Source organism: Raphanus sativus, chromosome 1, assembly GCF_000801105.2.
Source record: "Raphanus sativus cultivar WK10039 chromosome 1, ASM80110v3, whole genome shotgun sequence".
In the NCBI taxonomy this organism is placed as follows: Eukaryota; Viridiplantae; Streptophyta; class Magnoliopsida; order Brassicales; family Brassicaceae; genus Raphanus; species Raphanus sativus.
The window spans coordinates 7,914,712-7,936,546 of record NC_079511.1 but is presented as its reverse complement, the minus strand read 5'-3'; the positions used below and the strand labels follow the sequence as shown (position 1 = coordinate 7,936,546).

At 37.6% G+C, this 21,835-nt stretch overlaps 7 protein-coding genes across 17 annotated transcripts; 6 read left to right on the top strand and 1 right to left on the bottom strand.

Moving 5' to 3' along the window:
* Nucleotides 1-3,695: 3,695 nt before the first annotated feature.
* On the top strand, nucleotides 3,696-7,437 carry LOC108848309 (uncharacterized). Of its 7 annotated transcripts, none has more exons than XM_057008868.1 (14): nucleotides 3,696-3,998; nucleotides 4,066-4,305; nucleotides 4,410-4,464; nucleotides 4,894-5,168; nucleotides 5,263-5,337; nucleotides 5,421-5,479; nucleotides 5,565-5,703; nucleotides 5,861-5,957; nucleotides 6,062-6,128; nucleotides 6,223-6,321; nucleotides 6,436-6,525; nucleotides 6,726-6,880; nucleotides 6,967-7,068; nucleotides 7,157-7,437. In XM_057008868.1, the coding sequence occupies exons 4-14, from the start codon at nucleotides 4,922-4,924 to the stop codon at nucleotides 7,242-7,244; spliced, it is 1,218 nt and encodes a 405-aa protein (XP_056864848.1). In that variant the 5' UTR covers nucleotides 3,696-3,998; nucleotides 4,066-4,305; nucleotides 4,410-4,464; nucleotides 4,894-4,921; the 3' UTR covers nucleotides 7,245-7,437. The 7 variants fall into 7 exon arrangements, with proteins under 7 accessions (XP_056864848.1, XP_018477545.1, XP_018477251.1 ...); XM_057008861.1 differs by having other exon boundaries at nucleotides 3,697-3,998; nucleotides 4,410-4,458; XM_018622043.2 differs by lacking the exon at nucleotides 4,066-4,305 and having other exon boundaries at nucleotides 3,696-3,935.
* A 495-nt stretch (nucleotides 7,438-7,932) lies between these two features.
* LOC108840200 (protein MAINTENANCE OF MERISTEMS) lies at nucleotides 7,933-10,370 on the top strand. Of its 5 annotated transcripts, none has more exons than XR_001947840.2 (7): nucleotides 7,933-8,076; nucleotides 8,214-8,281; nucleotides 8,379-9,029; nucleotides 9,119-9,271; nucleotides 9,345-9,725; nucleotides 9,808-10,079; nucleotides 10,238-10,370. XR_001947840.2 is itself a non-coding variant. In XM_018613042.2 (6 exons), the coding sequence occupies exons 2-6, from the start codon at nucleotides 8,225-8,227 to the stop codon at nucleotides 9,997-9,999; spliced, it is 1,434 nt and encodes a 477-aa protein (XP_018468544.1). In that variant the 5' UTR covers nucleotides 7,933-8,076; nucleotides 8,214-8,224; the 3' UTR covers nucleotides 10,000-10,160. The 5 variants fall into 5 exon arrangements, 1 of the variants encoding a protein (XP_018468544.1); XR_001947835.2 differs by having other exon boundaries at nucleotides 10,232-10,370; XR_008945113.1 differs by having other exon boundaries at nucleotides 10,186-10,370.
* A 504-nt stretch (nucleotides 10,371-10,874) lies between these two features.
* LOC108805189 (homeobox-leucine zipper protein HDG12) lies at nucleotides 10,875-14,641 on the top strand. Its single transcript, XM_018577165.2, has 10 exons — nucleotides 10,875-11,529; nucleotides 11,615-11,732; nucleotides 11,798-11,986; nucleotides 12,063-12,521; nucleotides 12,604-12,705; nucleotides 12,801-13,001; nucleotides 13,088-13,268; nucleotides 13,341-13,603; nucleotides 13,682-13,771; nucleotides 13,873-14,641. Exons 1-10 carry the CDS (start codon nucleotides 11,435-11,437, stop codon nucleotides 14,257-14,259), a joined length of 2,085 nt encoding a protein of 694 aa, XP_018432667.2. The 5' UTR covers nucleotides 10,875-11,434; the 3' UTR covers nucleotides 14,260-14,641.
* Nucleotides 14,642-15,295: 654 nt separating this feature from the next.
* Nucleotides 15,296-16,756, top strand: LOC108805219 (putative GDP-L-fucose synthase 2). Its single transcript, XM_018577206.2, has 2 exons — nucleotides 15,296-15,515; nucleotides 15,618-16,756. Exons 1-2 carry the CDS (start codon nucleotides 15,491-15,493, stop codon nucleotides 16,580-16,582), a joined length of 990 nt encoding a protein of 329 aa, XP_018432708.1. The 5' UTR covers nucleotides 15,296-15,490; the 3' UTR covers nucleotides 16,583-16,756.
* Nucleotides 16,757-17,034: 278 nt separating this feature from the next.
* Nucleotides 17,035-18,575, top strand: LOC108859080 (basic transcription factor 3). Its single transcript, XM_018632964.2, has 6 exons — nucleotides 17,035-17,186; nucleotides 17,533-17,600; nucleotides 17,672-17,820; nucleotides 17,913-17,969; nucleotides 18,065-18,103; nucleotides 18,196-18,575. Exons 2-6 carry the CDS (start codon nucleotides 17,533-17,535, stop codon nucleotides 18,426-18,428), a joined length of 546 nt encoding a protein of 181 aa, XP_018488466.1. The 5' UTR covers nucleotides 17,035-17,186; the 3' UTR covers nucleotides 18,429-18,575.
* Nucleotides 18,576-18,728: 153 nt separating this feature from the next.
* Nucleotides 18,729-20,956, top strand: LOC108805205 (probable zinc metallopeptidase EGY3, chloroplastic). The gene is made up of 6 exons (XM_018577181.2): nucleotides 18,729-19,338; nucleotides 19,421-19,618; nucleotides 19,721-19,945; nucleotides 20,037-20,275; nucleotides 20,368-20,522; nucleotides 20,598-20,956. The coding sequence occupies exons 1-6, from the start codon at nucleotides 18,802-18,804 to the stop codon at nucleotides 20,954-20,956; spliced, it is 1,713 nt and encodes a 570-aa protein (XP_018432683.2). The 5' UTR covers nucleotides 18,729-18,801.
* Nucleotides 20,957-20,992: 36 nt separating this feature from the next.
* LOC108805229 (kunitz trypsin inhibitor 5) lies at nucleotides 20,993-21,711 on the bottom strand. Its single transcript, XM_018577219.2, has one exon. It carries the CDS (start codon nucleotides 21,636-21,638, stop codon nucleotides 21,048-21,050), a length of 591 nt encoding a protein of 196 aa, XP_018432721.2. The 5' UTR covers nucleotides 21,639-21,711; the 3' UTR covers nucleotides 20,993-21,047.
* Nucleotides 21,712-21,835: the final 124 nt, after the last annotated feature.

The window sequence follows — 21,835 nt, the reverse complement described above, 5'->3', positions numbered from 1 at the left end:
TTTCTATTATCTATGTTTCTTTAGTTATTGCAGTCATCATTTTATTATGAAAGCAGTTATTCTATTGCCTATGTTTTGTTTTATCTTAAATTTATAATATATAGTTATTGTTTACTCCTATTGATTTTTTTCCATAAAATATACTTCAATTGAATCTAACCAATTATATAATCTTTTCGAAAAAATAAAATAACATTATATATACATGTACATTTTCGGTCTATTGGATCAAAATACATTAAAACTAATAATAATTTAGACTAACTCACCCCGTGCAAGGCACAGACTATCACCTAGTTATATAATTATTACTCCATCTGTACCATTTTAAGTGGTGTTTAAAGATTTTTATTTTGTTTCATAATAAGTGATGTTTTCACTATTATAGATAATATTTATTGCAATTTAAAATTTGTAACCAATTAAAAAATGCTGTAATTTTTTATTAGTTGAATTAATTTTATTTAATGTTATTTTTATGTAACCAAGATAAATTGTATAGAAATCTGTATTTTCTTAATATTTATAGAAAAACCTTAAACAACACTTAAACTGGTACAAATGAAATATATTTTAGATTACATTGAGTAATTTTATTTGGTTGTGTTTGTTCATATATTTTATCACCGATATTAGATATCATATAACAATCCAACATTTTTATATATAAAGTTATATATGTATAAGATATATAAATAACAATTGCTTTGAATTAAAAGTACGAAAAATAGACAACTATGAGTTAGTATGTTATCAAAATATGATACATAAGTTTTAACTATTGTAACAAAATAAAATAATTGTTCAATATTCTATCTACTCTGTAACATATAACAAATTAAGATTATAATTTGGAAGAAAATAAAATGAAAATACCAATTCAATTTAACTGATAACAAATTACTATTGGGCTTAACTTTGTGTAGATTTTTATTATTAAATTAGGTTATATTAAATTGTTAAATGCAAAGAAAAAATTTGATAAATGCCTACTACCCAAATAGTTGAGTAATTATTTTGTAAACCCATTTTGCAGGGAAAATCACGTGAATTTAAGTTCACAAGATATTATGTATGTAGAATATATTGGTTAGCACAAATTTAGGCAATATTTTGGATGCTAATTATTGACAGCGTTTGATATGGAGATTTGAGGAACTAATTTATAGCTGATTTCTAGTTAAAATTCAAATTAGGAAATCATAAATTAAACAGGAAAAACAAAAAATATTTAAATAATTCAATGGCATTCCACTGTAAATATTGAACAAATTTAAGGGGTATTTCTTATTTGTACTTCAGTTTTAATAGATTAGAAGATTATAGTCCTCTAATGATAATAAACCTGTGCCGGCTTACAAATCCTGCCCTGATTTTTAAACAAGGGCCAGACATAAAAGTGGCCTTATCCGCGATGTTTTCCCCCTATATGCTTAGAGCATTGTCATTAACTAAGGATTAAACATGTAACTGTAAGTCAATAATAACACTAGTCTATACTATTATTTTTATGAAGTAAATTTGCTTAGTTGTCATGTATTCTTATTAGTTTTCTATATTATTATTTACGAAGTGATTTTGCTGATTTGTCACAATATCTTTGATTTTAGCTAATTTTGCTTATTTGTCATATTCTTATTAGTTTTTATTAAATCATCAATTTATTAATTTTTATAATATTCTTTGATTTTAGCTAATTTTACTTATTTATCATATGCTTATTAGATTTTTAAATTAAATTATCAATTTATTAATTTAGATAATATAAATATTTCAAACTTCCTAATTAATTATAAATTTAAATAATATAAATATTTCGAAATTTCTCATTGGATTTATGATTATAGTCATTTTAACTTTCACACAACATTCTTATTACTGTTTAATCTATAAGAAAATATGTTTTAATATTAAGTTTAAAGAGTTTCCTTGTAATCATGTTATGAACATGTGTTTAATGGTTTATTTTCTAAAACGGCTAAAATTGATATATTTTTAATGAATAATAAGATTTATCATTATATAATTAACCATAAATTAACTTTAATAATAAAACTATCATTATCTATTTTTCTTTTATTAAAAGTAAATTTATGAAATATTAAGATAAGTCAATGTATATATTTATCAAGTAAACCAATGAAATATTGTCATTATCTCAATTCGTTTTTTTAATCTTCTAAATTATCATCGAACTTTAGTTTTTATTTAATTTTTATTTATTTTGTTTTTACTTGGATTATGTGTGTTTTAGTGATTTATTGTGTGCAATATTTGATATGTAATTATGTTCTTATGGTCTCATAGTTTTAAAGTTTTCATTTGTGTTAAGAAGACATAGACCGAAATAAAAATCGAAAAAACTAAAATGATTAAGAATATAAAGAATAAGTTATCATGGTGTTTAAATCATAATGCATATATTAATAATTATTAGTAAAACGGTTATGCCCGCGTATGCGGGCAAAACACCTAGTTAAAAATAATAATAACACTAGTTTAGTCCTCTAATCATGTTTGTTGCTTATACAGATCACATAAATATAAAACTGTTCTACAAAAGGCAAGAGTCGTAGACGAAAACGAAAAGAAAAAAGCAGAAGATACCATCAACATAACGGAATGATTGAGGACCAACCACCTTGCCAGCTTTATAAAGTACTCGGACCGTTGGACGGTGAAAGACAGCCGCGATGTTTATAGCAACCTAAGGCCTCGACACCTGCCCAGTGGTTCCCACAAAAATAATAATTTCAATTGTTACTATTTTTGTGTTGAGCCCTCCCAAAAAAACATGTATAGTAACGTCTACATGCCCAATAAGGCAGCCACGTGGATAATGACATAACTGTAGTTTCCTTGCAGAACAGAAGCGAAGCCACCGGCGCATTAATTTGGGAGACATAAACGAACAAGTGTGACTGGACGTGGAGTGGCTATGCACCTTATATAACGTTCAGGCCGGCGAGGATTTTGTCCCTCGTTAATTATTATTCTATTTGTAACAACAACAAAAATCTAAATGATATGTGTTCTAGTGATGATTGTCTTTTAGTTTTATACTTGAGGTTTGGTTTACTATAAGCATCACATTATTAGATTCAATAATATGAAGTTTAAATGTTAACAGCGACACCTTAGATTTTTCTGTAAGAGTTAGGAATGAAATGTCGCTGGACAAAATTCAGGAATGCCATGGAATGGGTGCTAAGAAAAATAATGTTGGTTGATTTATTCCATCGAATTCTTTGTATAATTATATATTAAATTTCTATATAGTAAACGGTTAATAGCGCTCATGATATGTATAAAGGTATCCGAAAACAACGAATAAGACTAGGAATGTTTTATAATGTAGAAAACAGAATCTAAAGCTGTGTATTTGAGAGCAAATCTACAAGAGTACAAGACGTTGTGAGAATAAGGCTGATGGACAGCTAATGATGCCAACACGTCCAAAAATTTAAATAATTGAACATTAGTCATATCCACAAGGCATTACACATCTGGAAGATAATATCATTTAAATTTTGGTTCATAAATAAATTGTGTAACACTTATTTGCATATGATTCTTTTTTTAATCACAATAAGAGTACAAAGAAGTTGCATATGATTCATATATAAATAAGTTTTTTCACACTACATAAGCTAATACTGCGATGCTATGCTGGTTAACTTATTATGATAGACTAATGATTGTAAAGTTTTAAATGTTATTAAGAAATATCAAGTAATGATATTATACTATTGCAGAGTTTTTTGTCCTTTTTGTTAGTTAGCTATACAGTGACTAGTGAGGTTTACTAGGGAGGGCATTATTTTCTTCCAGCGTTGAAATTCATCTTATTTTTTCATCTTCTTCCTTCCTTCGTTCCATGGTACCATTCTTTTTAAGAACCACTCTCTTCGACTTCTGACTACTAATCATCTGTGGTAATATATATGGATCCTTTCAATTCAGCTATATAAAGGAACGGTTTTGTAATATACTATTCGGTAAGAATCTATTTGTTTTTTTTATTCAGATTCGCCGTCGATTGACTTCGTTTTTTCTTTCTACCAGACACGATTTTGAACGATTCAGTGGTGAAATTAGGGTTTTTAAAGCTTTTTAGAGCTGGTGGATTTCCTCTTTTCGCAAATTGAAGTTTTATAATCTTTGGGGCTCCGATGAAACATCACTTTCTATGATTCATTTTCTTTATTAGCATTATTAAGTCTTGGTGACCCTTTACTCAAAGTCTTCTCTTTTCAAGTCAAGTTGCTTAGCAGCCTTCACAAGTCCTCGTTTTTTTTCTAATGGGTACTTCGTTTCTTATCTGTTTCCGAGATTTCGTTTTGTTTAAAGTTCCATGCTTTCTCCGTGCCTCACATGCTTTTTTTTTTTTTTTTGCTCCTTTGATGCAGCAACCAGTTAGTTGCATAAGATAGCTCATAGCCAATCATCTGATTAAAGGTAAAAGTGAGAAATCTAACCTCTTTTTTTTACATGATATTGGTAATATTCTTACAACGTCTTCGTTTGCTTTGCTTGTTTGTTTCTGGTTGGACTTTCCTCGGTCGTAAAGTAGATTATTGTTATTAGAAAAAATCGTGTTAGAGTTTTCTAGTCACGTTGTCACGTTGAATGAGCAAGTAATGGCAGATAGCTCGTGAGCTGTGTGTTAACTTTATCCTTATGAATCTAGTGGATGAGGAAGGAGTTGAGCTGTTTCTTTTTTGGTTGGCCATTATTACTTACCAAGTTTTCTCCTTTGAATCATTCTTCTCTCTTCTTCTACCTTTGATCATTTCCTCGTCACTAATTGTTTATCACAAACAAGATTCTTCAGTGAAGCATTTTATCAAAATTTGGCACTTATAGCGTTTGATTTGACTTTCCTGTTTGTAGATTTCTTTAAAGCTCTGTTAGTAAAAAAATGGGATGCTTTGCATCAACGCCCAAAGACACTGGTGGGAACAGAAGAAAGCCAACAAGCATCGGTGAGGTTTCAGTATACGTACCCGGTTTAAGGATACCGAGACCAGTGGAGTTTTCGCAGGCAGTTGGTGATCAGTTGCCAAAGACTCTAGTGGAACGCTTGACAGCTTTAAGAACGCGTATAGTAGTGATGGCCAATCAAGAAGGTCCTACAATAACAAGAACTAGGAGAAAGACACAACATGGTATGTATATGTCTGAGAAGATCTTTTGTTTGTTTTGTAACTTTGTGCTGCTTCCTACTGTTTACTTCTCTAAGGGGAAATTGTTTATTGGTAGGAGGTTCCACGCTCTCAGATCTCCATCAAGCTTTGGTAGACTATCTACCTGTTCTATTGGAACTAACTAAAGATGGTAATATCCTGTTTGTAAGATTAAAAGATCTGTTTGGTTTTAGAGATTTATTCTGACCTTACAGTATTTGTGATGTTCTTCAGGTAGCCATCTACAGTTTAAAGTACATTTTATTTGGGTAAATCAGGAGGATGAAGAAGAGGTTAGTAATATAATAACCAGAGCAGTTTTCATCAAGGGTTCATCATATTGTACTGATGAATTTTTACATATATAATTTTAATCAGGAAACAGCAATGTCAAACATTTGGTATGAAGTTTTGTCTGTTTTGCATCTAATGGCGATGCTACAAATGTCACAAGCCAATCTACTGCTTCTTCCTAGAGGGTTTAGTGATGGTCACAACCATCCGAAAGTATCAGAAGGTTAGGCTTCTTTGCTCGCCTGCCTGAGGAGAATTCTCATACATTATGTTATATCTCTTAAGTGTTATTTTGTTTGATGGTATTTTTAAAACTGTTAACTAAAATGTGCTGGTAATGTCCCTGACACTGAACAGTCTCGTTGTTTCTTCCATTACAGAAAACAGACGAGCTTCAATTGATATCTTCTTAAAGGCAGCTGGATATCTTGACTGTGCTGTTAAGAATGTTCTCCCTCAGTTTTCTGCTGAGCAAAGGTTTGTAGATGAAAATTTTTCTAATGTGAATTCACTCTACTTGTTGGTAACTCTGAACTGAAATCAGTGGCACAATCCTTGTTTTTTGTTTTGTATTTCTGCAGGAGAAGTTTACCGGTTGACCTAGCGGAAGGAGTTCTACGGGCTCTTTGCTTGCAAGCACTGGGCCAGGTAAAACAAACCTCTCTTTGTAACAGATATGCTTACAGGTGTTTGCTTTCCCTCTTCTATGATCTAACATCTTTTCAAGTTTGCTGATCTTTAGGGTGTTGATATCCAACTTGGCATGGCAATTGATAGTTCTAAGGCCACTCTTGCAGTCAAACGAAGACTTTCATGTGAGATGGTTAAATATTGGCAGCAGGTAAAATTGATTGCTCTTATCTGATTTTACTGTCTAAGTGGCTTCCACGTCTTTGCAAGCATCTGAAACTTTCATTAATGATTCAATTTTTCTTGTCGGTGGCCACTAAAACAGGCACAAGATAATTTAATGAATCTTCCATTGGCAAATGGTTGGGGAGAGAAGCATAGACTCTTCGTTAAGTGGAAGTATGTTGAAGCTAAGGTATTGTTTTATCGTCTCTTACTCCTTACATTATGTAAACTTTTTTTGGTCCTTCTCTCAATTACTGTCCTGATCCTTGGCTGCATTTTGTTCTCGTCCTTGTAAAATATATGTCTCTATTACACATAAGAGGTCTGTTAACTTTGTTAATGTTCATTTGTCTAATGTCAAGTTTCATCTTCTGGAATATTTTGGATCAGGCTGCGGCTTACTACTATCACGGTTTGATTCTTGATGAAGGGAACACAGAGAAATCACATGGCATGGCAGTTGCTGCTTTACAAGCTGCAGATGAATGTTTCAAAGAAAGTAAGAAAGCATCGGAAGCTTTCAACGCCTCTTCACCTACCTCAAGGTATATTCTTTCTCTTTTACTTGGTTTTACTCTGATCTCATTTGGTTACAGATTGTTTTGAAGATCCAATATTTGTGTTACTGCAGGACACCACCGCTTTTTGGGACAATGAAGTATCTAACAGAGAAAATCCCCAAAGATACATCGAGTAAAGTCAGGATAAACCGTGATCTATACTCTTATGAAAAGTGAGTTTTATTTGACTTTGTTACTTCTGCAATAAATTATAAAGCTGAGTTCTTGTTTTTGATTATGTTAATGCTCTCTGATTAACAGAATAATGGAGACGGCACCAACACTTCCTGATTTCGCTTTGGCATTAAAACCAGATGAGTATCAACTTCCTCTAGTTGAATCTACATAATCTGAAGATGCTTAAAACGTTTCAAACAATAGCAATCGAAGATACAAATGTGTAAGACCTTATAGAGCAAAAGAATGAGTGGTTTCCAATGGCTGCCTGCAAAATGGATTTGGATCAGTTTACAATGAGAGAGAGAGATCTTTGTATGTCAGTGTGAACCATATATTTCTGCAATAAATTATCATTCTTGTTATTTCCAGTAATCATAATAAACACTTCAAGTGCGTCTAATAAAGACTTAAATATAGGCAGATGGGATTATGTTATGTTATGGTCTAGTAATGACTAGTATATAGGTTATTGGTGGTTAAGGTTGCCGGAGGTGTGAAAAGGTGTTATGAAAATGGTTTGACTTGGAGTTGAAGCATCATATTGAGCAAAAAAAAAAAGTTGTGGAATGAAAGCAGAATCTGGAATAGATGGTGCAGATTTCTTTCAGACAACAACATGGTCGGACAGAGTCTTTGTACTGAAGGAAACAAGTGAAGAGGCTGTTAGAATTCTGTTATAATTCATAACGAACTTTTCTTCCATTTTACAATAATAACTTCAAACACTAAAATTTTCATTCTATAGAAATTAGAAACTGTAAATGTTGCAGAATACACACTTTTCCATTGAACCAATATTAATGAGTTAGAATAAAATTTAATTAATATGTGGGGGGAAGAATGTGTAAATACTTTAAAAATTGCTATTTTGTAGAAAAAGATTATCTTTTTACCCAAATCAGATTCTTCACTCTCTGCGCAGCGGCAGCGATCTCACGCTAGCTCAAATTGCTCGGAATCAACTTTCTCCGATCTTCCTCGTCTGATTTCGTTTCTAAATCGTAAGCTGTCGATTATATATGCTCTTCTTTTGCACTAGTAAATTCAGTGAATCATTGTGTCGAATTGATCTCGCTTGACACATAAACCCTAATTTTCGAGTACCATTACAATTTGACAAATCAGATTAAATCCACAGGATTGGTGACCATGCCCGTTCTTTACGAGCAAGATAAGCACGTGTCTTCCGCTATTATGACAGGACAGGTAGTAATAACAATCGCAGTCTCCAATCTCCATCTCCATTTATCTTAACTGAAACAACTCTGTATAAAAATTGTTCTGTTTTGTCTTTTTTTTTCAGGAGAGAGGTGTGCTCAGATGTCAGGAACGAACGTCACTACTTCATCACTGGAAGCTCACAAAGGAGCAGATAGAATTGGTTGACAAAGCAGGCTTTGGTTGGTTCAGGCTAATAGGATCAATCAGTTTAAACAACTCTCTAATCTCCGCGCTCGTCGAGCGATGGAGAAGAGAAACCAACACCTTCCACTTCCCCTGTGGTGAAATGACAATCACTCTCGACGAAGTCTCCTTGCTTCTCGGTCTTGCTGTCGACGGGAAGCCTGTGGTTGTTGGTGTCAAAGAAAGAGACGAAGACCCTTCTCAGGTTTGTCAGAGACTCTTGGGGAAGCTGCCTCAAGGTGAGCTGAGCGGGAACCGAGTGACCGCGAGATGGTTGAAGGAGAGTTTCGCGGAGTGTCCTAAGGGAGCTACGAAGGAGGAGGTCGAGTTTCACACGCGTGCTTATCTTATATACCTTGTCGGGAGCACGGTTTTCGCGACTACGGATCCTAGTAAGATCTCTGTTGATTACCTTCTTTTATTTGAGGATTTTGAGAGAGCTGGGGAGTATGCTTGGGGTGCTGCGGCGTTGGCGTTCTTGTATAGGCAGATTGGTAATGCATCTCAGCGGTCTCAGAGTATTATTGGTGGATGTTTGACACTCTTGCAGGTTTTTGTTTCCCTTTGGTTGTCTTTAAGATCTTTTATGGTCTGTCTTGTCACTTTAGGCCTTACACTAATTGGGTTGCTGATCTTTAGTGTTGGAGTTACTTTCACCTGAATATTGACCGGCCAAAGAGGACCACTCGTCAGTTTCCCCTGGCACTTTTGTGGAAAGGAAGGCAACAGAGTCGGTCCAAGAATGACCTGTTTAAGTATCGCAAGGCACTTGACGATCTAGATCCATCAAATGTAAGAGTTATGATTGCATTCTTTATGTTGGTGAATTCCTTATGGACTTTTGTTACTACTGATCTCTCTTTAGGTTAGTTGGTGTCCCTTCGAAGGAGATCTTGACATTGTGCCACAGAGTTTCAAAGATAATCTACTACTTGGTAGGTCAAGAACGAAACTGATTGCTCCGAAAGTAGTGGAATGGCACTTGCCAGATCGATGCATGAAGCAGTTTGGACTTTGCCAAGTTATCCCCGGAGAAGTTCCTCACAGAAAAAGCGAGAAAACCCCCGACGAAGATTTACTGGAAGACATGAACACAGCAGATGAAGAATGGATGAGAAGAAGGGAAAACATTGTGGAGAGTGCCGGAGGCAATGTTGATGAAACTGAATATATGCAGTGGTTCAATAGCATCACAGTCCCGAAGCTTCATAGAGATACAAGTCTCGAAGCTGATATAATGAACGTGGTAAATGGATCGTCTTTGGTTAACTTAATGCATAAATCACCTTGAAAATTGGGCCTTTAAACTATTGTTTTTTCTTTTGTAGCAAGCTGCTATACTCCAGTTCGACGAGGTGGCTTCAACGTTGTCGCTAGAGGATTTACATCCAGAGGAGAGAGAAGCAGTTGAAGAAGCAGTGATGTGTATGTCAAATGCCTTGAGAGTAGGAGATTGGTACGAGGCCCCGACAACAAATAAACGCAAACGAAGAGAGGAACAAACGGAGTGCAGCGAATGAAAAGACGAAGAAAAAGAGATCCTTTTTGTTTTTCTTGCTGATCAGATGGTTTAGGCATTGACTTGGAGACGACAGAAGATGTAAGTCCCATCATCAATTGAGTTTATGCTTTACCCTTGATAATTGTTTGACTTTATAAGTAGAGATCTTGGTTTGGAATCTTAAGAGGGTTCATATATTCAGCAGAGGTTTCAACTGTTTTAAGGGTCTAACGACAGATTTAACATGGCAGCTGCAGATTTTGGAAGATCAAAGGTGATATTAATTTAGTTTCAGCTCAACAAGAGCATTAGATGATAGATTCTGGTAATGTTAAAACGTTAATTATTATGTAAGAATCTTTTTATATGGTGTTCTCAATATTTCAAATAGTGATGAACTGGGTGCGATAAATATGGTATTTGTATAACCATCATTTAAAGAAATAGAGTCAGACTATAGTTTACCAAACAAAATGTTGTTTCATTCTATGAACGTCAGAAGAATTTCCCCAAAATAGTCAAATGATGACAGAATTGTAAATTATCTTTTCTAATACTATTATGCAAGTTGATTGCATGAAATTTCAGCATTCCCAACACATGACAAAAGAATATTCCCAGTTAGTAAATGAGTCAGCAAAGTCCCAAAGAAAAAAGTTATTTTTTGTCACTACACGAAATAGAGAAAACCCGCCGGATAAAGTCGCCGGTTTTGTAAACCATATTCGTTGATTCAAAACTCGCCAGCGACTTTACCAAAGATTTAACCGGAACTGTTCTTTGAGACCGGAACATTTAAATGAAAGTAGAGATGAGTTTGGTTTCAGACTTTCAGGCATCTCACTCTCTCACTTCCTCCTCGAAAAAGGTGAGAGAGAGAGAGTACAAGGTGAAGTAATGGAGAAAGAAGCAAGAGAATTTAAAACCCATAAACCTCTCACTCTTCGCCTCCTGTCAAACGCCATTAAAACCCACCCCCCACCCAGTATCAGTTACGCGATTTCTCTAGAGAGACAGGTAAGGAGAGAGAGAAAGGAGAGGTTTTGGAATCTGCAATGAATGTAAAAGGAGTGAAATGTGGAGGAGAAGAAAAGAAAAGCACTAATGGCGGCAAGATACAAGTACTCTCTGTAGAAAGACAAGAGACATAATTACGGCTATCAGATTCTCTTCCGTTTCTTTACTTTTTCTTCTTTATATCCTCACTCTCACACACACACAAGGATTGTGCTCTTAAGGATATCCTTTTTTTTCAATTGTTGTTCAAAGTTTGTAACTTTCTTTTTAAATTTACTCTGTTTTTTCTCTCTCTCTCGCTGGTCCTTGTGTTAGTGGCGACAGTTGTGTGAGATGGTCCAGAGCTAGCAAGTTTACTTTGTTTGGTTTAAAAGAGTAGAGGAACAAAGGGTTTTGTTACTGTTTCTATCTACTAGACCTTTATACTTTGAACGAAGATGGAGTTTCTCGGAGACAATTCTGAAACGGACAAGAAGAAGATGAAGAAGCGTTTTCACCGCCACACACCTCACCAGATTCATCGCCTTGAATCGTATGCATCATCCCCCTTTTTTTTTTCTTCTCACTGTTTTCTCGCTCTGTTCTCTGATGGTTTTTTTGTTTGTTTTGGTTTGTAGGTCTTTCAATGAGTGTCAACATCCAGACGAGAAACAGAGGTTGCAACTTAGCAAAGAACTTGGTTTAGCTCCAAGACAGATCAAGTTTTGGTTTCAGAACCGAAGAACTCAAAAGAAGGTTTTCAACTTTTTAACTTTCACTCTTACTCGCTTTTGTCTCCTCACCATCGTTTCTTATTGCAGGCACAACACGAGAGAGCTGATAACTGTGCACTCAAGGAAGAGAACGATAGGATTCGTTTCGAGAACATTGCCATCAGAGAAGCTATCAAACGCGCCATTTGCCTTAGCTGTGGTGATGCTCCTCTTCATGAAGACTCTTACTTTGATGAACAGAAGCTTCGAATCGAAAATGCACACCTCAGAGAAGAGGTACTACCTTCTTATTTTGTAAAACCCTTTTCATGCATTTAGAGATCAAACATTTTAAGTTTCTTTCTTTTGGCAGCTCGAGAGGGTTTCAAGCATTGCAGCTAAATTCATGGGGAGACCTCCACTTGCTCATCTCCCACCACTACTAAACACAATGCCATCAGAGTTATTCCACAGTGGTCCTTCCCTTGATTTTGATCTTCTTCCAGGAAGCAGTACTTCTTCATTGACCGTTCCTACTTTACCATCTCAACCAAACTTAGGTTTATCAGACATGGATAAGTCTCTCATGACCAACATTGCTGTTACCGCTATGGAAGAATTTCTTAGGCTTACACAAACAGATGAACCTCTCTGGATCAGAACCAGTGGATGCAGAGACGTTCTCAATCTCCAAAGCTATGAGAATATGTTCCCAAGATCAAGTAGCCGCCGTGGAGGAGGGAAGAATCACAACCTTAGAAAGGAAGCAACTAGATCTTCTGGTGTTGTTTCCACTAATGCAATGACACTTGTGGACATGCTCATGGACTCTGTAAGTAAACTTAACTCAATACCTTTTACTTCTTTCTTTCTTGTTTTTTTTTCTCATGTGGTGGGGTTTGATTAACTTGCAGGTCAAATCTTCAGAGCTTTTTTCTTCAGTCGTTGCGTCGTCTAAAACACTTGCGGTGGTTTCATCTGGAATGCGCGGTTCCCATGGAGATGCATTGCATTTGGTAATAAGATAGCACTAGTTCTTGAAAAAGATTTTTTATTTCTTCTTTTTTTTTGTGAAACTCTTTAGTAGCTTTGCCTTTGGCTTTGGTGTTAGATGCTTGAAGAGCTTCAAGTGCTTTCTCCACTGGTACCAACGCGTGAGTTCAGTGTGCTAAGATATTATCAGCAAATAGAACATGGAACTTGGGCTATAGTAAATGTCTCCTATGAGCTTCCTCAGTTTATATCTCATTCTCGGTCATATCGTTTTCCTTCTGGTTGCTTGATTCAAGACTTGTCCAATGGCTATTCAAAGGTTTGTGTGTAACTAAATGTTCTGTTCTGTTTCACTTTAATAGTATCAATGATCATTTGGTTGTAACTTTGAATATATAACAACAGGTTACTTGGGTTGAACATGTTGAAGTCGAGGAGCAAGAACCAGTTCATGAGATGTTTAAAGATAACATCCGTGAAGGAATAGCTTTTGGAGCTGAACGTTGGATCGCTACTCTCCAAAGAATGTGTGAGAGATTCACGGCTCTAGTAGAACCCGCAACATCCTCCCGTGATCTCAAAGGAGGTAAGCTGAAACATATAAATCTTAATTTATCAGCTTAATATGCTTCAAGTAACAAATTTGGAAACATATCAGTGATTCCATCGCCTGAAGGGAAGGGAAGCATAATGAGACTTGCTCAGAGAATGGTGAGCAACTTTTGCTTGAGCGTTGGCACTTCTAACAACACTCGCTCAACGGTTGTTTCGGGATTGGATGCATTTGGAATCCGTGTGACTTCTTATAAGAGCCAGAACGAACCAAATGGAATGGTTCTATGTGCAGCCACTAGTTTCTGGCTCCCAGTTTCACCACAACGCGTCTTTAATTTCCTCAAAGATGAAAGAACTCGGCCTCAGGTACTACTACATGCTCTAAAGATCTTTCGTGTAACATTTTTTTCGGTTTTTTGATGTTTATTTGTTGTGGTTTTATAGTGGGACGTTCTTTTGGATGGAAACTCGGTTCAAGAAGTTGCTCATATTGCAAACGGATCACACCCTGGAAACTGCATTTCGGTTTTGCGTGTAAGCTAACCTCTTTTCAAAGTTACTACAGATCATTCAGTTGTTTATTCTACTGATGGGTAATAATTTGTATATACTGTTTTAATGTTTTTGTTCAATAGGGCTTCAATGCATCATCATCACAGAATAACATGCTGATTCTACAAGAAAGCTGCATAGACTCATCCGGCTCCCTTGTGGTCTACACTCCAGTGGATCTCTCAGCACTGAAAATGGCAATGACTGGTCAAGACACATCTTATATTCCTATTTTACCCTCGGGTTTTGCTGTTTTACCAGAGGGAGGCAGGAATAATCAAACCGCAGAGATTAAAGCTGAAGGAGGAGGTGGGGGAGGAGGTTCATTGATAACGGTTGGGTTTCAGATAATGGTGAGTAGTTTGCAGTCAGGGAAATTGAATATGGAGTCAATGGAAACAGTTAATAATCTCATCAGTACTACTGTCCACCAAATTAAAACCACCTTGAATTCTCCTTCAACTGCTTAATTGAGGACGCCATTTAATAGCTGATTTCCCCCCATCTGATTCCTGAGAAGGGTCTTCAATGATGATCACAGAAGTGAAGTTAATAAGTAGTACTACTACTTATTTTGCCTTTAATTCCAGCAAATTGTGTAAGAAGTCATTTACTCTTTTGGGTTTTTGTCTCCTCTCTTCACTCTCTTGTTCAGTTTTTTTTTTGTTGTTGGGGGGTTTTGTGTGTTTCCTGAAGTTTTTGTGCGTCTAAAATGGGAATATCTAGTGGGAGTAGGAGTCAAGAACGCACCATGCTCTAGTTGTATGGTTCGGGCATTGACTTCAGTATGTTTTCTTTTGTCTAGTTACAGTTGTAGTTATTATGGTTTTGTCTAAATTAAATTCCATATGTTATATATCCATCACCTTTAATCTATTTCTTACTACTTATTCATGATATGAAGATGTTAGATTCAGCAATAAAACTGAAAAAAATAAAAGAGAGAGTTACACTAAAGGACACTTAACTAGCAATAGCAAAACTAACTTCAAACGTATTAGACAAAATAATAACTCCAAACTCTATAAAACCATCCATTTACACTCCATGAAACGTTGTTTTTGTAGACACCGTGCTCCATGAATCGCTTATGTATGACATTTTAAGCTCAATCAACTTGCACCTGAAAATCATCTGGTCATGAAAAACAACAGATACTCTCCAATACAGTAGACACTTTCTCTCATATCTGGCAGATTTTTATGTCCTCTTCAGCCAACTCATTGCCTGATTTGGCACAGCAATTGCTTGTTCCTGCTTGCATTCATTTCTCTGCTTTCCTTGTTTATGCACTTCGAACCCGTGAACTTCACGTAAAAAAACAGGTTTTGATTAAATTTTTGTAGCTGCGAATCTAAATTTGGTCCGGTTTACTGTGCAATACCGTACCGGCGGAAAAATAAGCAAAATGGCCGAGACTGAGATTACAATCCTAGGCCCATGGGCCACAAAATAATAATCTGATGATAGGGCTCATCCGGTAAATAAAAAAAGAAGTGGCCGACAACAATTCAGATCGCCGGCGGAGTATCAGATCCTCACGTTACCATCCTCCGAGGATCGTAACTTTTCTACAAATCTACGCCTTTGTACGTTGACTTCGAAAAAACTCGTCTCTATAAAAGTCAAAATCTCTTTCTCTCTATAGCTCTCATCCTCTTTGCAGAAACCTTGTATATTCCGATCCAATAAAACTCTACAATGGCGGGAGACACCACTGGATCCGGTACGTCATCCTTCAAATCTCATTACAAATAACATTCCCCTTCGTAAGATGCTAATGAACATGATTGTGGAATTGATAATTTTTCTCGTAATTTTTGTTCAGACATGAAAACAGGTTCGTTTATGTCGGAGAAATCCGCGAAGATCTTCGTCGCCGGACACAGAGGATTGGTCGGATCCGCGATTGTCCGCAAACTCCAAGAATCCGGTTTCACCAATCTCATCCTCCGAACACATTCCGAGCTCGATCTCACCAACCAATCCGACGTCGAGTCATTCTTCTCCACGGAGAAGCCTGCTCACGTCATCCTCGCCGCGGCCAAAGTCGGCGGGATCCACGCCAACAACACCTACCCAGCTGACTTTATCGCCGTCAATCTCCAGATCCAGACTAACGTGATCCACTCCGCCTACACCCACGGAGTCAAGAAACTCCTCTTCCTCGGCTCCTCCTGCATCTACCCCAAATTCGCTCCTCAGCCCATACCCGAATCAGCTCTCCTCACCGGCCCACTAGAGCCCACCAACGAGTGGTACGCCATCGCCAAGATCGCTGGGATCAAGATGTGCCAAGCGTACAGGATTCAGCATCAGTGGGATGCCATCTCCGGCATGCCGACGAATCTCTACGGTCAGAACGATAATTTTCACCCGGAGAACTCTCACGTGCTTCCTGCTCTGATGAGGAGGTTCCACGAAGCGAAAGCTAATAATGCTGAAGAAGTCGTGGTGTGGGGAAGCGGGAGTCCGTTGAGGGAGTTCTTGCACGTGGATGATTTGGCTGATGCTTGCGTCTTCTTGATGGATAAGTACAGTGGGTTTGAGCATGTTAATGTTGGGAGCGGTGTGGAAGTGACGATCAAGGAGTTGGCTGAGTTGGTTAAGGAAGTTGTTGGGTTTGAAGGTAAGCTTGTTTGGGATTGTACTAAGCCTGATGGGACGCCGAGGAAGCTGATGGATAGCTCGAAGCTGGCGTCTTTGGGATGGACGCCGAAGGTTTCTCTTAGAGATGGTTTGCGCCAGACTTATGATTGGTATTTGGAGAATGTTATCCAGAAGAAGCAGTAAGAGAAGAGTTTGCGTTTGTATTTAAACGCGAATCTTTGAATGATTCTGTGTGTTTGGCTCTATATCTCTTTCAGTGTAACGTTTGTATTTCATATACTGAGCGAATGAACTTTATATTTGTAATAAAACCAATGTTGAGATTATCAATAATCGAATGTACCTTTTCTTTACAAACTTTAGTCAACAAATGAATCTGTTCACTGATAGAAACAAACGTTTTGATAGCGTGCACTATTTTAAAATGGCGTGTGCAAAACGCACCACTGTAGAACGCAATTCTAAACGATATTATGCTTACGGCTACAAAAGAGCCCATTAGAATTGTGAAAGCCTAGCTTAGTTTGGGCCTACGAGTCAGGGAATGACTGGCCCATTAATCTTATCGAGTTCTGTTACACGATCCAACGGCAGAGATCGAGGCTTCTTTGTGGATCTCACGATATTAACCGTTGGATTAACAGACAAGCTCTGCTCCGAATAGCATCTAGTTAAAGAGGCAAGAGGGAACCCTTCTTCTCTCCGCCGCCCGCATCTCTCTCTGTTTATTTATTCTTATCTCCTTTGCACTCTTCAAAGAGAAACCAGCTAATAATCAAATCTCAAGGTAAATCCATTTCTCTTTTCTGTTGTGTCTTATCGTTTCTTCTTAAAGGAGTTTGTCTGATTTTCAGTTTTGTCGGTAATTGGAATTTAAAAGACGATGTTCGTTGCTTTTCAACTTCCGTGTGTATATGTTTGATTGAAAGAGAGTACTTAAATCGATTGTTAGGCTAATCTCAATAGTACCATTAGCTCGTTTTCATACGCATCTAAAATGATTCACTTTTGTTCTCATTGATTATTATTTTTAATGAATGAAATCATTAGTCTTAATTGCAATATACGAGATTCTTTTGAATCTGATGAATTGCATAATGAATGTTGGATTTGTATGGTACATACATACACAGATGAATAGGGAGAAGTTGATGAAGATGGCCAACACTGTCCGCACTGGCGGAAAGGGTACAGTCAGAAGGTAAACGTTTGTCTCTTTTTCCCATTTTCAGTTCTTGTTATATGAATTGTTTGATCTCTCTGTCACTGCAGAAAGAAGAAGGCTGTGCACAAGACCAATACAACTGATGACAAGAAGCTTCAAAGCACCTTGAAGAGAATTGGAGTTAACTCCATTCCAGGAATTGAAGAAGTTAACATCTTTAAAGATGATGTTGTTATTCAGTTCACCAATCCTAAGGGTAAGTTTATATTTACTTACACTCTGGAAACTGTAAAACCTTTTGTCATGTTGTTGCTGATCGTTTGTGTGTTGGTCTCCTTTTTGGATCAGTTCAAGCTTCAATTGCTGCAAACACATGGGTTGTTAGCGGTTCTCCTCAGACCAAAAGTATGCATCTTTTTCGTCATCATGTCTATTTTCTAGTTTCTTCTTTATTGCATCTTCTCTGATTAAACGTAAATCTTGTTGTTGCTTTTCTGTAGAATTGGAAGATATCCTTCCTCAAATCCTCAGTCAGCTCGGTATGATTTTACCTTTTACATGATCTTCCCAGACCAACAACCCCAAATCAAAGAGATCTGTAACATATGTTTTTATTTTATTTCTATTTCAGGGCCAGACAACATGGACAATCTGAGGAAGCTAGCAGAGCAGTTGAAGAAGCAACCTCCTGGTGAAGGTAATGCCTCAGCAACCATCCAAGAGGAGGATGACGATGATGTCCCAGACCTTGTAGCTGGTGAGACGTTCGAAGCTGCTGCTGCTGAAGAGAAAGTACCTGCTGCTGCTGCTGCTGCTCCTGCTGCTCCTGCTGCTGCTCCTGCTGCTCCTGCTGCTTCTTCCTAGACAAGAAAAAAAAGCACTTGGATTTCTGCGTATCTTTATATATGTTTGTTCTCTCCATCCTTTTCTTTTGTAGTGTTTCCGACCAGATTCTACTTTCCCAGATAATGATTTTAAGTTTTTCTTTTTTATCTAATTGATTATTTCATCTGGTTCTCGTGTCTCCATTTCTTACATGGACTGGATTGGATCTGATGTGACACATTTGTCACTTTTCTTACCATTTGTCACTTTTCTTACATATCTAGTCACCACTTGTATTGTTTGAGTTTCTTCTCAAACTTTCCAGACATTTCTCTGTTCTCCCTTCATATATTCTCAGAGAGATGCTTCGTCATCATCGTCAAAGTTCAACTTTTCTGAAATCTCGTAAACCATGGCTTCCTTCTTTGCAACGACTCCCTCTTCATCTTCCTTAGCTCTCCACTCTTGTCACAGTTCTCGTCTTCGTGGCAGTTACAAACCAACATCTCTGAACCTTGTGAAACAGAGTACAAGACGCAGCAGTCATTTGAGATTTTCAGCTGAAGATGATCGAGTCCGCGAGTCTGCGCACGATGCTTCCTCTCCGGTGGCGTTAGCGGAGGAGCAGAAGGAGGACCAGTCCAACAATAATGCCCCGCCTTCTCCTGAAAACAGTGAGGAAGAAGATGAAGAGAAATCGAAGCAGCAAGAGATGGATTGGAAGACAGACGAGGAGTTCAAGAAGTTCATGGGGAATCCATCAATAGAAGCTGCTATAAAGCTTGAGAAGACGAGAACTGATCGTAAGCTGAAAGAGCTTAATAGAGAGAGTAATAATGAGAATCCAATCATCAGAGTATTCAACAGCTTGGCTCGTGATAGTTTGGTTAGAGAGAAAGAAAGGCTTGAGAAAGCAGAAGAGGCTTTCAAGGCTCTTGATCTCAACAAGGTAAACCAACAACCATCACAACTGAATTTATTCCTTCTTAGGATCTCTGCATGGTTTTAAACTGTTTGTGTGTTGTTTACAGTTAAAGAGCTGTTTTGGTTTCGATACGTTTTTCGCTACGGACGTCCGTCGGTTTGGAGATGGAGGAATCTTCATTGGGAATCTGAGGAAACCCATTGGTGAGGTCACACCTAAGCTTGAAGCAAAGCTTTCTGAAGCAGCAGGGCGTGATGTTGTGGTATGGTTCATGGAAGAAAAGTCCGATGAGATCACAAAACAGGTATATGAAATGACTTCATAATTCTCTAGCTCTGATGTCTTGATCTCAGGACTAAGGCTAAACTTGTTTGTTGTTTTGTTCTTTGTTTTGCTTGTATACAAGGTGTGTATGGTGCAACCTAAAGCAGAAATAGATCTTCAATTTGAATCGACTAGATTAAGCACTCCTTGGGGGTATATCACTGCAATCAGTTTATGTGTAACGACCTTTGGAACTATAGCTCTTATGAGTGGTTTCTTCCTTAAACCTGACGCCACCTTCGACGACTACATTGCTAACGTTGTCCCTCTCTTTGGTGGGTTCCTTTCCATCTTAGGTGTCTCAGAGGTAAACCCTGCAGCATTTTCAAGATTGCTAGCTATACATTGCTGTGATTGTTATAGTGCGAACTGAATAAACCCTTGACTGTTTGTTTCAGATAGCAACCAGAGTGACAGCTGCGCGGCACGGTGTCAAACTAAGCCCGTCGTTTCTTGTGCCATCGAACTGGACAGGCTGCTTAGGAGTTATGAACAACTACGAGTCATTACTTCCTAATAAAAAGGCGTTGTTTGATATCCCAGTGGCGCGTACAGCTAGTGCGTACCTGACCTCGCTGCTTCTTGCAGCTGCTGCGTTTATATCTGATGGTAGTTTCAACGGAGGAGAAAACGCTTTGTAAGGATTCATAAACGAAACTTTTTTTCTTTCTGTAACTGTTCCATGTACTACTGTGTCTCTGATGTGTGTGTTTCAAACATTCTTTATAGGTATATAAGGCCACAGTTCTTGGATAATAACCCGTTGCTTTCCTTTATCCAATTTGTCGTTGGTCCTTACGCGGATGATCTCGGCAATGTATTACCAAATGCAGTCGAAGGAGTTGGAGTTCCTGTTGATCCTCTCGCTTTCGCTGGTCTTTTAGGTAAATTTTCATAACTATGTTTCTTTCATAAACTATGTTTAATCATTCTCTAAGCTTTCATTAAACTTGTTTCAGGTATGGTCGTTACTTCATTGAACTTATTACCATGTGGAAGACTCGAAGGTGGTCGGATCGCTCAAGCCATGTTTGGAAGAAGCACAGCTGCAATCCTCTCATTTGCAACCTCTCTCCTTCTCGGTATAGGAGGTCTCAGCGGAAGCGTCTTGTGTTTAGCTTGGGGGCTCTTTGCAACTTTCTTCCGTGGCGGCGAAGAAACACCTGCAAAAGATGAGATCACACCTCTTGGAGACGATAGATTCGCTTGGGGTTTAGTCCTTGGACTCATCTGCTTCCTCACTCTATTCCCCAACAGTGGTGGTACTTTCTCCACTTCCTTCTTCAATGGACCTTTCTTCCGTGGTGATGGTCTCTAAAAAGGGTTTAGATTGAAGATGTAGAAACAAGTATTGTTAAAATAAAATAAAAAAAACTCAATTATTATTATAGAAGGTTACATTGTTGTAACTATGCTTTTTTGAACATAACTTTTAGTGGAACATCACCTAGAACAAGTCTTCTCATCCCATCTTGCACAAAGACGCCAACGTCTCTACACATGACTTTGCAGAAGTCGCAAACAGTTGGACAAAACACAATCTTGTAGTCATCTTCGTACTTCTCGATCTTGAACCAGTTATCAACCGTCGCCTGACCTGGATTCCCTTCGACGCCACAGGCTGTAACGAACCACTGATTCGTCTTCTCATCGTAATTGTCTAAGTTCCAGACCGAAGCTGCACAGAATTTGAAGTTGAGATCTGTTGAGACGCGGATGATTCTTGATTTGTCTGATGGTGAGAATTCTAACGGTAGGCCTTGTGAGACTTCGTATTGGTCTTGGATAACGCTTTTAGGACATGTTTTGTTTTCGGGTTTGGACATGGTTAGTCCCCCGCCGCGACCGCGAACTACAGGCAAGATGTAGTATTTGGTGCCTGATATGAGACGTCCACCGTAGATGTCGGTTACTGGTTCGAGAGCCGCTGCTTCCGTGGTGGCTCCGTGGTGACTGATAAAGACGGCTAAGAGGAGGGAGATATAGAGGAGTGATGACATTGTAGGAAACTTTCTTTTTATGGAAACTTTTTTTCAGTATGATTTGAAAAGGAGATGAGAGATGAGATTATATTTATAGGCCGTGCGTGTTTCTTACAAAGCCAAACTACATCTAATGTTGATCAAAATATACCTGTATTAGCGTAGTGGGCAAGCACAAAATAATTTCGTTGACGTGAGAATTGTCAAAGCTTCAC